At 40.6% G+C, this 15948-nt stretch overlaps 1 protein-coding gene across 1 annotated transcript in view; it reads left to right on the top strand.

Annotated features, from left to right (window-relative positions):
* TRANK1 (tetratricopeptide repeat and ankyrin repeat containing 1) overlaps positions 1–15519 on the top strand; it is a 63118-nt gene extending 47599 nt beyond the window's left edge. Inside the window, exons 19-24 of the mRNA XM_035896586.1 lie at positions 3897–4000; positions 5605–5737; positions 6636–6781; positions 8560–11636; positions 13194–13295; positions 14531–15519. Of these exons, the coding sequence (XP_035752479.1) occupies positions 3897–4000; positions 5605–5737; positions 6636–6781; positions 8560–11636; positions 13194–13295; positions 14531–14643 (3675 nt within the window). The 3' untranslated portion in view covers positions 14644–15519. The remainder of the gene's footprint in view (positions 1–3896; positions 4001–5604; positions 5738–6635; positions 6782–8559; positions 11637–13193; positions 13296–14530) is intronic.
* Positions 15520–15948: the final 429 nt, after the last annotated feature.

Here is a 15948-nt window from a genome sequence, read left to right as displayed (position 1 = left end):
AAATTCACTACCCAGAAATTTGTGGTCAGGTGAGGGGAAAAACATTGTCATGTGCACAAATGAAAGATGGTTGGAAAAAACAATTATTAGCAACAACTGGAATTGACTGGAATTTGTGAACCTAAGACATGCGTTTGACAATATCATTACATGTTACTGTAGGAAAACAAAAACATTTCTTGGAAGTATATTGATTTGGGTGGTGATCTCAGAGCCCTTTAATGTTTTTTTTGACGGTAATTAGGGATGGATACAAAACACACATTAAGAAACAGCATGTAAGAACCAAGGGAGCACTAAGAAAACCACAGAAAGAGTAGCAAAATTATGGTTTCATTCCCTTACTATTTAAAGAACATGGAGATTTTACAGTCTTTTATTTCCTAAATTGATAGTTCATGCAATCCAGATAGGGGATGACAGTTAATGGAATGGAAGCAAAACCCAGCCAGGACGGCACCAATGAATTCTTCTACAAGGAATTAAGGAGTATCTCTAGATCAACTGTCCTTGTCCTTATAGGTGATTTTAACTTCCCAGACATCAACTGGGAATATCATATAGCAGACACAAACAGGTCCAGGTAATTTCTGAAGCACATCGAGGATAACATCTTGGTACAGGTACTAAGGGAGATGACTAGCAAAGATACCCTCCTAGATTTGTTGTTTGTAAACAGAGAGGGACTTGTGGGCAAAGTGGTGATTGGTAGCTGCCTTGGTCACAGTGACCACCAAGTAGCTGAATTTCAAATAGTTGTTGATAGGATTAAAACTGCCAGCAAAACCTCAGCTCTGGATATGGGGAGAGCAGACTTTGGGCTGCTGAAGGAGCTAGTTAGTAATGTCCCCTGGGAATCTGCTTTTGAAGATATTGGGGTCCATGAGTGCTGGTCACTTCTTAAGAGCCACCTTGTAAGAGCGCAGGAGCAGGCAATTCCAAAGTGTCAGAAGTCAAGCAAGTGGGGAAGAAGGCTGGCTCAGCTGAGCAGGGCTCTTCTTCTAGAACTTAGGTGGAAAAGAAAAGTGTATGGACACTGGAAGCAAGGACAGGTGACACGGGAGGACTACAGAGATACTGTTTGCCTCTGTAGGGAGAAAATTTGTGCAGCCAAAGCTCGATTAGAGTTCAAGCTGGCCAACACCATGAAGCATAACAAAAAGAGCTTTTTAAAATACATTAACAGCAAAAGGAGGATCAGAGATAACATTGGCCCATTACTTGATGAGGTCAGTCACCTCACAAATAGGGATGTAGACAAAGCAGAGACAATTAATGCTGCCTTCGCCTCTGTCTTTAACACCAATGATGGGCCATGGGACCCTTGGAGCCCTGTGTTGGAAGCTTGTGGCTGGGGGGGGATGATAAACTCCCAGCTGACTGAACTTGTTTGAGATTTGCTGCTCCAGCTGGATGCACATAAAACTATGGGGGCCAATGGGATTCACCCCAGGGTACTGAAAGAGCTGGTCGATTTTATTGCGGGACCTCTCTCCATTATTTTTCAAAAGTCATGGGAGTCTGGAGAAGTCCCAGTCAACTGGAAGCTGGCAAATGTTGTCCCAATTTTCAAGAAGGGTAAGAAAGAAGAGGCCTGTCAGTCTCACTTCAGTGCCTGGTAAAATTATGGAGAAGGTTATTCCGGGAGTTATTGAAAAACACTTGAGAGACAAAGCAGTCATTGGCCATAGCCAGCATGGGTTCGAGAGGGACAAGTCCTACTTAACCAGCTTAATTTCCTTTTATGACAAGGTCACCCATCTAGTAGACCAAAGGAAGCCAGTAGATGTGGTGGTTTCAGAATTTAGCAAAACTTTTGATACTGTCTCTCACAGTATCCTTCTGGACAAAATGTCCAGCACACAGCTAGACCAGTCCATAATACATTGGGTCAGCAATGGGCTGATGGATTGGGCTCAAAGAATTACATTAAATGGGGTTACTTCAGGCTGGTAGCCAGTCACCCATGGGGTTCCCCAGGGCTCAATTTTAGGGCCAGTACTCTTATATATTTTTATAAATGATCTGGATGCAGGAATCAAATGTACATTAAGTAGGTTTGCTGGTGATACTAAACTAGTAGGAGCTGTGGACTCCCTCAAGGGTAGACAGGCCTTACAGAGAGATCTGAATACACTAGAGACCTCTGCAATCACCAACCCTATGAAATTTTACAAGAGCACGTGCTGGATTCTGCACCTGGGACGGGTAATCCTGGTTACGCATACAAATTGGGGGACGAGAGGCTGGAGAGCAGCCCTGCAGAAAGAGATCTGGGGGTTCATGTTGCTGGCAAGTTGAATTTGAATCGACAGTGTGCCGTGGCAGCAGAAAGGGCCAACCGTGTCCTGGGGCACATCAAGCACAGCATAGCTAGCTGGTCGAGAGGGGGGATTGTCTCACTCTGCACTGCAGACTGCATTGGTGCGGCCCCACCTTGAGTACTGTGTGCAGTTTTTGAGTGCCTCAAAGGACGTCAAACTATTAGGGTGTGTCCAGAGAGGGGTGAGCAAGATGGTGAAAGGTCTCGAGGGCAAGACTTATGAGGAACATCTGAGGTCACTTGGTTTGATCAGCTTGGAAAAGAGAAAGCTGTGGAGTGACTTCTTTGCAGTCTACAGCTTCCTCAAGGGGGGCAGTGGAGGTGGAGGTGCTGATGATCTCCCTCTGGTGACTAGCAATAGGACACGAGGAAATGGAATGAAGCTGCATCAGGGGAAGTTCAGACTGGACATTAGGAAAAGGTTCTTCACAAAGAGAGTGGTTGGTCACTGGAACAGGGCTCCCTTAGGTCATGGCACCAAGCCTGTTAGAATTGAAGGAACATCTGGACAATGCTTTTAGTTATAGGGTTTAGTTCTAGGTAGTGCTGCAAAGAGCAGGGAGTAGGACTGGATGATCTGTAGGACTGTAAGGGACCTTATGGGTCCCTTAAAACTTGAGATAATCTATGGTTCTATGAAATAAAATTTTGGATACTTTTTTGATAATGGCAGAAGGAAGGCTTCCATTTTTTTGATGATAGCAACATACAATTTTTTTGTGTGGAAAGTAGATATTTATAGCAAGGCAAAAATTAAAATAATACAGACAGTCTTTATCTCCCCTTGAAAAAAACAGGCAATTTCTTAAATGGACAGAAAAGTGTTTAGACAAAAACCACACAGCTGCGAAAATTTAATCTTGAAATCTGAAATGTATTAGCTATATTATCTGCTATTCTGTTTTCTTTATAACCCTGATCTTTGCTTATCATTGCTACACTAAGAAGAAATTATCTGGTGAATTTGGCAGTTCTAAGAGTGGCTTGCAATGTGCAATTTCTGAACAGAAGCGAACACTAAATGAATGGATAGAATAAAGAAATAATGGTGTTGCGGAATGAGTGAGGCAATAATGAAGCAAACCTTGCTAGGAGCATGATAACTCCCGATGCTTCTCTTTAGCTAATCACAGAAAGGGCCTGGTATGGTAAAAGCATGAATAAATGTTCCATGTTTTTCAATTTAACTTTGAACACATTGGTTTTCCTAACTTTTATTAATAGAATTTATGTGGCAGATGCCTGGTGACTTACCAATTAATGGTTTAGGCCATCATTCAAATTACATGTGCTGTTTGTTCTATCAGCCTATCAGGAATTTCGCTTTCACTACTTCCATGTAAAACATTGTAATTAAAATTCTAATTGTGATGATAGTCACATGTGGACTGACTTTAAAGCTTTTCTTTTCGTCCTAAAAATATACTGCAATGTTTTACCTTTTCCTTCTTTCAGGCACCCTGCCAGTCTTTCTGTTTTCCCTTACAGTGACTGTAAAATTAAGTATTGCTTTTATGCGGTAAGCCAGGGGCTGGGTGCACATGTGTAAGTGCTGTGTATGATTTCACCCCAGGTGGCAGCCAAATGTTACCAAAAGGGAGGAGCAGCTGAGAAGTCAAAACTGGCCCTGACACATGATGCCGTTCTCAAAGTGCGCTCAAAGAAAAGCAGCCCCAGGTAAGTGTAAACGCAGATGTGCGAGTCTCCTTCTGCGGCACCAGACCTCATGGGTGTGCGGAGGGGGAGGTTCCCACCACAGTTGTGGGACTGGACTGGAGACATCGGAGAAGCGCACGGGCGAAGTGTCTTCGCATCTTTTTGGGTGGCAAAAGGAGATTTAAGAAATTGGAAAGCCTACCACAGCTCCCACAGGATCTGGGGCACTGCTCCCTTTGGGAGCTGTAGGCTGTCCAAACCAGATGTGGCCACTGAAAGGGCTTACTGATTATGTGAGAGAAAAGCAACAGGATTTGCATTACCTCAAGAGGCTTTACGTTCTTAGATATAGATAGAAAAGCATATGCCATCAGCAGTGCTCAACTCCAGTTAATTCCGCTGCATATTCACTTAGCAAAGAAGAAGGAATGGTGGTGTATGTTGGGGAAGAAAAGCTGCTAATAAAATGTGAGCTTTGAGGTAAAATTAGTGTTAGAGTCCATCTAAACTAAACAAGCAGAACTAGATCTGAACCAAAGGGCAGTTTTAAAGGGACAGATTTTGAGATGAATCATTTAGTTCATGCTGTCAGCTGGGCAAAATAGCTCAAGGGTTTGACAGGGAAGAAAGTTTTAAGTTTCCTGCAGAGGCTGAAAAACTGTTTGGGACTTGTCTCAAGTAAAACAGGAAAAAACTTCAAGTGAATTAATTCCTGTTCGTGCAGGGGAGGCTGAAAACTAGCAGTGCTAGCAGAGTGGGTGTAAGGAATGAGTAGGGCAGAGGAAGCTAATGCTGAAGAGAGAAGGGAGAAGGTCTGGAGAACTGTTACGACTGGAGTTAATCAAGGTTTTACCTTTTTTAATTACCTGTTTTATATCAGTGGCCCTGGCTAGAAGTATAAGGATACTCATAAAATGTCATGATCATAGCGAATTTGTTGATGGGACTGAAAAAAACTTTTTTTCAGTTGGCTGTAAGCTGGAGTGCTTTTCAACTGGATAAAATTTGAGGAGAAGAAACTGGTATATTAGGATATGTTAAGTTGACAGAACATGTGTAATAATGAAGCTGTGAAAGTGGCTTTTTTTTTTTTTTAGTAAAGGTATTTAGTTGCTGGTGCACAAAGCGTAAGTAAGATTCCTGTGTGCTTTATAATATAAAATTCTCTGTATGGTTCTGATCCTCCAGGCTCAAGAATGATGAATTCATATTAGGTCTGGGAAGGAAAATAGATGTGCTGTGTTGATACCAGAGAGGCTGAGCTTGTTGCTTTATATAGAACAAAGGCTGAGAACAAATTTTATTATTGTCTTTAATTGCATTGGGGCTAAATAGCAGAAAGAAAGAAGGAGCAAGTTAAGCTTGCCACACTAGTATACTTAGTTTGAGAATTTAAAAAAAAAAAAAAAAAAAAAGGTTTTTACTGCCACAGCAGTGAGATTCATTCTGGAACAGACTTCTGGACAGAATAGTGTCAGCCCAAAATAAAACTAATTGGAAGTTAATACCTGATCAGGTTATATATGAAGAACACATGATGTCAGTGTTGGTTGGATTCAGTGACAGATCATGTGATCCTAAACTTAATTTGGATGTAAGTGGTAATTTTCTCTTACTTTCTACAGGGAAAAACAGCTGGAATATATGACATTGGCTAAAACTTACTTGGAATGTGGAGAACCAAAACTGTCACTAAAATGTCTGTTTCAATCAAAAGAGTTCCGGCTTTGTGCAGAACTGTGTAAAAAGTTAGGAAAGGTATTAAATCCTCTAAACTATCCTCTCCTTATCACTTTCCTTTTCCTACAGCTTTTTTTCCCCTCGTATTACTCATAAGGTAATAGTATTTTTCTGTGACATGGTAGTAGCTGAACTAAACCAGCTCTTTAAGCTGGGCCATTCAAGAGGAAGCATTTGCCACAGAATAGCCAGAGGAGGAATGAGGAGGACAATGATGCAATTATGCAGTCTAGGTTGATTTCTTTGGCTTTTCTCAAATGTCACCATCAGTCATCTCTGCTTTGCAGTCAAAAGTTAATTAATGACTGCTTTCATGAAACTTAAGCTGTTATTTCACTGAGTACTCTGATGATATTGAAACTTCACTGATTACAGCTATCTAAATGGAACCTTGAAACTTGCAAGGATTCAGTAATGTACTAACAATAATTTTCCAAGTGTCTGAAGATATTTACCGTTTTTTATCTGCAGTGCATTTCCACTAAATGAATGTAAAGTAATTGTTCCCAAATATTTAAAGTTTAAGATTAGGGTTCCCATTCTGCATCCATAACAGTTTTAATTTCATCCTGTTGATTCTGAGAAATTTGCAAGTCAGCAGAAGCGTGTGTGGTGTTTTTTTAATAACAGGCAGAGCTGGGTGAATGAAAAGTACTTTGGAAATCCTGTGTAATACCTTTAACTTTACGAGCTAGTTTTTTGCACATAAATATTTTGAAGGTTTTTTAAAATCTGTTCAGTTTTAATGATGGTTACTTTAATAGATATCTGATTACATCCAGGTACTTTAATTACATTTTATTGAAGTGTGCTTCTCTATGTGACACCTACATGATGGAATTACTAAATTTATTCTATTCATGTAGTTTTGACTGTTTAGAGCACTTCAGTTTCATTACTGACTTCTGTGTTGTAGATGAAAGATGCTGCAGTTTACTATCAGAAATGCCAGTGCTACAAAGAAGCATCTGAATGTTATGAAGAGATTGAGGAGTTTGATCTGGCAATTAAAATGTACTGTCAGGAAGAACTCTATGAAGAAGCAGCAAAGGCAGTTGAAAGGTATGTCTTCCGAGATGGTATTGGAATATAATTGTCTTTCCCATTTCCAAATTCAACATAATACAGCTGGCTCACCACAAAATTGTCACAAGAGTTTTGCCTGGTGACTTTGTTTATATGAAGTTTAATTAACTCTGCCGGAATTCTCAGTTGGGTAATGATAACACGGTGAAAGCATTACACTGCGTTCCCAGCTGGAGCAGTGACTAGCTTCATTTTCCTGACAATTCTTTCCAGTCTGTATTCTGGTCATGCAAGTTCTCCTTCAGCCAGTCTCCTGAACGAGGTTCTTATGGTAAATATGACAAAAACATTTAACAGAAGTATTAAATACTTCACTGGTAAGAGTGAAATAGTAATGGCTTTAGCCACTTAGTCACTGACTTCTGTAGGAGCATATAGATGTGTGGTATATAATGCATTATGTGGTATATAATGCAATATGTGGTATATAATGCAATATAATGGCAAATGTCTCTCAAAATCTCTAACTTAGAGCAAAGAATAGTCATTTAAATGACCAGCTCATGCTGCCTCTCTGACAGATTCTTGGTCCCAGTCTCTTGAGATGAACCTTTCCATACCATCTCCCCTGTGCTGGCTCAGGGCAGTTCCGAACTGCCTCGCACTGTGCTCGGTAAACTGATTTTATCAGTATCTTTTTCACAGAACTTTGCATCTGTGACCCTCCCTGTGATCTCATTAGCACATTCTTGGGTAAACAGTTCATTTATGGGCCACACCTTTCATTACACCTAAATTGATTGGTGGCTTTTAAAGAACATACACACTAATTAGAATTCTGGCAAGACCTACAGTTGCACACCTTCACTGAAATCCTTTGTCATGTACCTTTAATAATGGCAACTGGTTTTTGAAGGACTAAGGTTGTTTAATATGTAGAGATAGTTTCATCAAAAAGTTCAAGCATTAAAGTCACCTTACCAACTAATAATTTTTTAAACCAGCCTTCCCAAATCATTCATGCAAATTCATAAGCATAGGTACAAAAATCTGCACTCCCACGTTTATCATGAAAAAGATGATAATGAAAGGCTAATGATAATTTACTCACCCATCAAGAAAAAATTACTCATTCTCAGCATGCAGGAGAGAATACTTTTGCAGGACTGGCTTAGAAGATATCTCAATAATTTCACATCAGCCAATAATAATAACTGAGTGTTTTAAAGTGCATGTTTTGCGAGATGCAACCAGGTACTTTGCTCAGGCACTCAATAAGCAACGAAGTATATGTAGGTAGATACGACAGAATTGAAAGAGTTCTCTAAAGTGAGCCATTTATGTAAATTTTACAGAATATTATCTGTGTTGGCCTGTGGAGAATTCACTGAAATCCTGATTTGTTTCATCCTGGCTTCTGTTCATGTAAACAGCCATTCTATATTGAGGCTTACTTTAATAAACAGAAGATTATCACTGGCAAAATGTGATTAAAATAACTTACACAGTGATTTGACAGCATGGAGAAAGATTCACTAGTGCTGTAAACCTTGTGATTTTGTTTGTACCAGGAGTTTTAATGATCTTGCTTCAGACAGCCTTATGTTGTAACTAAATTCTTTCTGTAGATCTTTTACGACGATATGATTGTTTTTCGCATGACAGACACATCACTTGAAATAGTTGGCCTTTTTGAAGGAAGGGCTTCTGGGGGCAGCTATTTGTTTAACGTTTTGGAGGCTTTTTAAACATGTGGTATTTTTTTGTGTGGGTTAGTCATCTATGGTAGTAAATTGATGTATATCTTATTTCAGATATGAAGAAATGTTAAATACGAAAGGACAAATGGTTTCCAAACTCTCATGTACAGCAAATCAGTTGTATTTGGAAGCAGCTGCAAAGTACCTAAGTGTGAACAGAACTGAGGAAATGATGCAGGTCCTCTCGAAACTTGATATAGAGGATCAGCTCGAGTTTCTGAAGTCTCGTGGATGCTTGCACCGAACAGCAGACTTATTGAAAAGGGAAGGTCGAGAGGAAGAAGCGGCAAAGTTAATGAAACAACACGGGTTTGCCCTGGAAGCAGCCAACCTCACAGCTATAAAAGAGTTTCGTGCATCGTGCTTGCTTGCTGCAGCGCGTGCCGGTGTGACTCGCTGTTCAGAATCAGACCTGGTGGACATGGAGGCCATCCTAAGAGAAGCCCTCGAACTTTGTGAACAAACTGAGCAGAAGTCTGGCATTGCTGAGGCTGTGTTTTTGCAGGGAGCTCTGAAGAGGGACTTCGCAAAGCTGAGCAGCGCGTGCTGTCAGTTCCTCTCTCTGAACCATTCTGCTGGTGCAGTTGAAGCTCTCTTTGCATTATCTCGCTGCAGCGCTCCAAGCCAGAACATCCTCTTCATGGCAACGCGTGGCTTAATGGCTCTTCTGAGTCTGGTTCGGGGCTTGAAGAAAGCAGCCACCAACGCAGAGAAAGATATGGTGAAGTCCTGCTTTGCCTATTTTGGGATTGTCCCAACAGGTGACAGTTGCCAGGTGTCTCAAAATGAAGCTGAACCCATTCTCAAGTTTTTATCAGACAAGCCAAGTCTAAAAGAGAGGAAGACAAAAGGTGATTTCTCAGTAAGCACCGAGGAGGTAAAATCAGCTTTGACGCAGCACTTGTTAAGCAGATTGTGCTCTATCACCCATGAGTTACTGAACAAGCATTACCCTGATATTTGTATGAAGTTCATTGTTGGCTTGAATTGTGAAGATGAAACCTGTGAGGATTACCATAAGCCCTTGCTGCGCCATGAAGCAAAGAAAGTATTTCAGTGTAAAATGTACCTGGTGGCAATAAACGGACTGCTGTTGGAAGCCAGGCGCACCTTCCCTGAAGAGCTACTGAATCAGTGCAAAAGCTTTGATGACATTTTGACTGCTGACAAATACGCATCATGTAAAGCCCTCCTACAGGTGTTTTTTCCTAATCATTTTCATTTGAGAATACTGTCTGAGAACCCAAAGGCATGCAAAGAAATACTGGAATTCAGTAACATTGTTTCCAAACCCTATAGAGCGGTGCTGAAGGAGTACATCGCATTTAAGTTTAGACATGAGGACACTGCAGCCAGAAGAGAATCAACTGACTTGTGGCTAAGTGCCATGCAAGTTTTCATCTTATCTTCAGGATATCCTGAAGAATTTGAGAAACTTCTTCTTAAGGAAGAGGATGATTATAACAAAGAGCTAAACTTTGCTTTGTCAAAAGCAAAAAACTCCCCAAAGGGTAAAGGCCACGGAGGAAAGGCCAAAGGAATAGAGGGCAGACATGGTATGTTGCTACCTGACAAAAATGCTGAAAATGCAGGGAGAACACACTTGTGCTTCATTCGACTTCTTGAAAATTCACTTGAGCAATTCTATGTTCATAAGAACCCGGAAAACTGTAAAAGGTTTTTTTTCCGTTTCATGAACGTCCTGGTCAAGAAGTGCACAAGATACCTGATTCCAAGCATAGGAAATACGGTGATGTTGTTGGAATTCCAGTATATTCTCTGTTGTGCTGTCCTGATGCATCTCTCCAAGAACATTACTCTCTGCTTTCCAAAGAGTTACATCGCTCTCATTCATTACTGGGAGTTTTTGTTCAGAAGCAAGGACCATAACAAAGAACTTAGAGACACTTTTTCTATTATACACGAGTATAGGCCAAAGGACACATATGTAGCTGTACAGAATTTCAGATTTCATCTCTGTTATCTAGCCGAAGTTTTGTGTGGAGTTCATGGTGAGTTCAATGTCCTTCTGGATGCTTTCGAGGATCCCGACTGCATAACTTCAGGGGAGGCTGAGCGGACTGTAGTGCTGTGCTTAGTGATGCTGCTGAATGCTGACCAGGTGCAGAGTCCTAAATACAAATCCCTCTTATGCCACCACTTCCCTGAGATCACAGCAATGCTGAAATCAATGAGAAAAGACTGTCCCTCTAAAGTGCCAGAAAGATTGCTAAGGGTTGTGGAACAAGTGAGTGATGCTACACACGTAAGAGAAATCGCTGCAGGCCTGCAAGAGCTTCTGACAGAGCGAGATGAGGAGTACTTGGTTGACTGCCGCTGGAAGTGGGACTCTGCATACAGTCAGGGGCATCCACCCATACGAGGCATCCTGTATGAACCCATTAACCTTGACAGGTTTATGACCTCTCTGGATAAGACAGAATATGCTGATGAGCTCGAAAAGGAACTTCAAAGGGTTCATTGCTTAGAGGACCAAAAGGATCCCCTGGAAGTCATTGCACTCAGCAAGCAACAGAAGCAAGAACAGAAGGCATCCGCTCAACGCCAGCTGCGTCGCGTCTTCCATTTTGTTTCTCTGTGCATGAAGTGGAAAAGGAAGGCCTGCTCCAAAGCTGAGCCTGTTGCAACGGAAGGAGAGGAATTTTTATCAGAGATCTTCAAAAAAGCAGATATTGACCAAACCCAGTGTGATCTCTGTGGAGTCAGATTTATCCAGAGCTCTGAGAACTATTTCAGCCATTCCGAAAACATGGAGGCAGATAATTCTGAAGCTGTGACACCAACAGAGATCAGTGGGGAAGAAAAGTTGCATGTAGAAGGAAATGCAATTTCTGTGGCCAGTGAGGCTTACATAGAGCACAGAAACACAGATGAACACAGAAATAATAATGCTGCCTACAAATACTACGCCGACTTTTTCAGAAGAAAGATAGATCCAGTAATATATGATGGACTGAAAGTAGTGGAGGCAATTAAGGAAAAGACTTACACCCGAGACCATTTAGCGTATAAAGAAGGTTCCAACTTACGCCAGAGAAAAATCAAAGAGAATATTAAGAAGATTTCAGATGCAGTAGAGGAAATCTATGAGAGAAAAGCCTGGGCTAAAGGTAGGACCCTTCCAGTTTTCTTTTAAACAATTGAATATGTCATTTGTGGCCAAACTTCCAGACCTGACAAAGCTCCATTTGAAAATCTGAAATCTGGTCAAGAGAAAGGTATTTCCAGGTATTTCAGGTAGCTGAGGAAAAGAGGAACTGAGACAGTGGAAAATATTTAAAAATATATTCTCATCTCTTCCGAACACAAAGTAATACATCAGATGGTACAGGTAAAGTGAATAGTGGTGAATTTTAGTAAAGTGAATTTTAACTACATGATCAGATGTGCTGTGTTCTCTGAATTTATCCAGTCTTACAGCAGCCTGTTACGTTAGACCAGGTAATCTTTACTGATTTTTCTACCATTTCCTAGTTATTTAGTTCTGCCAGGCATAGTAATTTGGTTATGCAGGGAGAGAGTGTTCGGACTACTTGGAGTCTCTATTTAAGGATATCTCTGACTAGGCAGCTCTTGAACTTGTAATTTTGCTAGGACTAAACAAAAGTGGATACTTAACTCCAAATCTGTGGGGCATCAGGCACTTAAAAGTCATCCCTGGTATTATGAAGTCCAGTAAATGATGGTACTTAAGAGATACTTATTTTGGTAATTTATTTTTTTCCTCCTCATGTGCTTAAAGCATTATTTGATGCCTATTTTTGCATGCAAAATTGAATCACTGAATGAGTGGCCTAGGAGCAAAACTGTTTGGGGTACTTGCTGTGGGAAAGTGACATCTGAAATCAAAACATTGTTATTGGCTTTAGCTGTAGAAATCCACCAACCCTGTCAAGTTGTCACTTTGCCTGTGATGTCTGACAGTAATGAAAAACCGTAATATTTGTTAATGTTCATCAGCTCTGATCGGTGAAATACGCTAAATTTGTAACTAAAAGTTAGGTTGTGGTCTTCATGTGTAAGCTGTATCTCTACTCCTAGTAGAAATCTTTTACATACGGATGAAGTCCATAAAGTTTTGCTTATTATTTTGTAGGCTTTCTGCTCAATGAACCATGATAGTGATGAATATGATATATGTAGTAGGCTTAATTAGGTAACAGTTGATTTTGTTATGACAGTTGCTTGATGAATGTTACCTTGTTCTTCCACTCAGTGAAAATATATTGACAGAAATTATTTGCCTTTGAGATTACTTTTCCCTTATTTTATAACAAGCATTTTTAGTCTTTAATGGGGCAGTTAAGCAAGGGCTGCAACATCTTGGGTCCATGTTTGACTTTGACTTGTATAATTTCAGAGGGATAATGAAAGCCAGGAACTTTAATACCCCAAAATAGATAAACCAGAATGTTTTGGGGAGTTTCAGGTATACCTTAAAAGGGACAGCACAAGGATGGAGAGCTTCTCTGATGGTGCTAGTAACGTTGATTGGAATGGGAAGTAATACATACAGCATCTTCATCCCCAGCAGTAGAATTTGCCTGCACATGAGATCACTGGTGGCTTGAGACTTCTTGCATCATCGTACAGCATAGCTTGGCTTTTAGCTGCTGTCCATCTCTCAGCTAGTGTTCTTACAGAATGTTACTTGTGCTCCATTTTAGCTGAAGAAATAATAACCAAACATGCCAACAAATTGGTTGCCACTGTTGATGAGGCTCGTAAGTGGCTGAAGAAAATGGACTCTCACAAAATAAAAGAAGAAGGTATGTTTTCAAATTACACGGGTTTCTGTGCCCCCTAGAGGACACTTTTCGGTAATGGTCTCCTAGCATCACTTTAGTCTCCAAGTCAGCAGTGTTGTGGACATTCACTTACCCTCTAGGCAACAAGGAACGGGCACCTCCATTGGGGCACTCTGGAAAGCATGAGTTAACCAGTCGTTCCTCAGTGGGTCTTTAAAACAGAGCACAAGCCTCACAGCTGGTTGCAGAGTGTCCAGAATACAGCAAGGCTCCTGGCCTGGCCCTCAGTGGATCCCAGCCTGCATAAAGTATGCATGTGTTTGTGCACACAGGTGCACGCAGATGTGCACGTAACTATAGTTCAAGTGCAGTCTTCAGGACATAAACTTGGGCGGGGGGACAGAGGAGAAGCTATCTTCACCAGTAAGACAGTGCCATTTCTTAACTCTGCTGCAGCGGTGCATTTATGGGCAGTGTGGACCCAAGTTCTTGGAAAGCCACTTCCTAACAAAACTAATCCTTAGCTTGCTTTTAAGAGTTCTGTGGAAAAATATTGTATGCAGTTGGGTTTCTTTTGGTTTCACTTCCGTTTCATTTGGTTTCACACCAGAAGTAACATACATTGATGCAGTCTATTGCATCACACACCTCTGAGGACAAGTTTAAGACTTCATTGTGCCTACCTGTATATTTAGGTTTAGGCATGTATTTAGGTGGTGGGGTTGCAACAATTGCATAAAAAGGCAGCAATGAAGTGGTCAGGCTTACAAATTGCAGTATGTGTAAAGCATCAAAGTAGCTCTATTTTAGAAAATTTAATTGTGTTAAAGCCTTGTATTATACCTTCCTATTCCAAGAAAGATACAGTTAATACGACTGCATGGGAGCGCTCTCATAGTCTCACAAGCAACATTATAGTCTGGCTTTGAAGTCAGTAACCAACGTATTGTCTGCTGAAACTGAACCTTGAGAGAGGAGAGACATACATCTTTAAAAATCAAAAGTAGTAACAACGAAAACAGTTTTTCATTATAAAAATTAATTACTAGCGCAGCAAGTGGCGTAGCAGTCTCGGCTTCCTAGCAGAGCTCTTAAGCACATCATCATATAAAGCCTAATAGTTCTTAAACATTATTATACACATATGAAGGTGTATTATTGACATATAAAGTAGCAATGACATAGCTTGTCATACTATGAAGAGGAAAAGGTGTTGAGGTTTTCCACTCTGCATTAATTTCTTGTTTTTAATATAGGCTTTGAGCATGATAGAGACTTGGAAAATGAAGTGGAAGATGAAAGCATGGCTTTTGAAGAACTTGTCTATAAAAAACCCTCAAGAAAAAAAGGAAGATGTGGGAAATGGTAATTAGAAAAAATATGCAGGTGGCTATTCTATTCTCTTAACAGTCTAATTTTAGATTTAAAAAAATGTTAAAAAGAAAACTAGAGGGATTGGGTCAGAAATGGGAAGAGTCTGAAGAAGAGGAGCAACTTATGTTGTTGGGTTTTTATCACTCATGTTGTGTCAGAATAATTACCTATGTGGTGATGATGTAATTGTTAAAGCCTATGACAGGACAAATTTCATTTCAAACCTTATGTGGTAGCTTGAAAGTAACAAAAAGCCAAAGAAACAAGGAGGACAAAATAATAATTTTTCTGCCTTATCTCAGGGGTATTTTTCCACTCAGTCATCTTTTTATTCTTCCCTGTTAATGTACATCATCATTCTTCTGAGCTGGAATACTCAGAAAAATAGAAGGATAGTTTCTCTGATTTTAAGAGGTTTTAATCGGTGGTTTTAGGTTACCATTGTAAACCTGCTGTGTTGTGAGTCTTGCTATGTTTGGAAATTTTTGAGTCTTCAGGTGGGGTGCTTACAGTATTTCTCTTTTCTATTTTTATAGACAAGAACAGTAATTTCTAAAAACATATTTTTGACAGTGTACATACTTTTAATTAGATAGGTATGAAAGTTACGGATTGTCTTCTATTTGATCAAGTTTTGATATAAATGGTTATGTGTTGCCGTGGATAGAGTGCAAATGCACTTCACTCATAAGGGAGAAGCAATAATATACTTTATTGATCTAAATCAGTGAGTTAACAAAGTTCAACAGTAAATGTGACAGTGGTTTAACGAGATTCGATGGCGAGGTGCGCTTGATTATTTACTGCATAGAGGACAGGGTCAGACAAAAACTGCCCAGGGACACCCTCCCATTGAGTCATGAGATTTAGAGAGGGCCCCCTTGCTTTCTAAACTCCTTCCTCGGAGAGGATTCTAGGTGCGGCTGGATCCAGTCCTAGTCCCAGACTTGGTCAACAGTTTATGTTGAGAGGATTATATACGCGCAATCAATCCTTTATATCGCTTAGCTAAGATTTCAAAGTTTAGCATGCTATTACCCACTTACTGAGGATCTGTTGCGTCAAGGAACCTCTCAACCCCGAGGAGTAACCCTGAGAGGCGTCCCTATGCAAGGGGAGATCCTGGCATGCAGCCCACTGCCGTGCAGGAGAGCTGAATGGGCTCTTGGGTTGCTCACTATTTATGGGTGTAAAATGATTGACTTATGGTCATGTTTGCATACCAGCAAGACGTCTGCCTGGCTAGGCCAGACAGCCCTTGGCTACTGTGCTGCCATCCATCCCCAAACGGGGGGGGGGG

The sequence above is a fragment of the Egretta garzetta genome, unplaced genomic scaffold (genome assembly GCF_000687185.1).
Source record: "Egretta garzetta isolate BGI_Z169 unplaced genomic scaffold, ASM68718v1 scaffold170, whole genome shotgun sequence".
Lineage (NCBI taxonomy): Eukaryota > Metazoa > Chordata > Aves > Pelecaniformes > Ardeidae > Egretta > Egretta garzetta.
The sequence above is the reverse complement of the archived record's forward strand: the minus strand, read 5'-3'. Positions and strand labels throughout refer to the sequence as shown.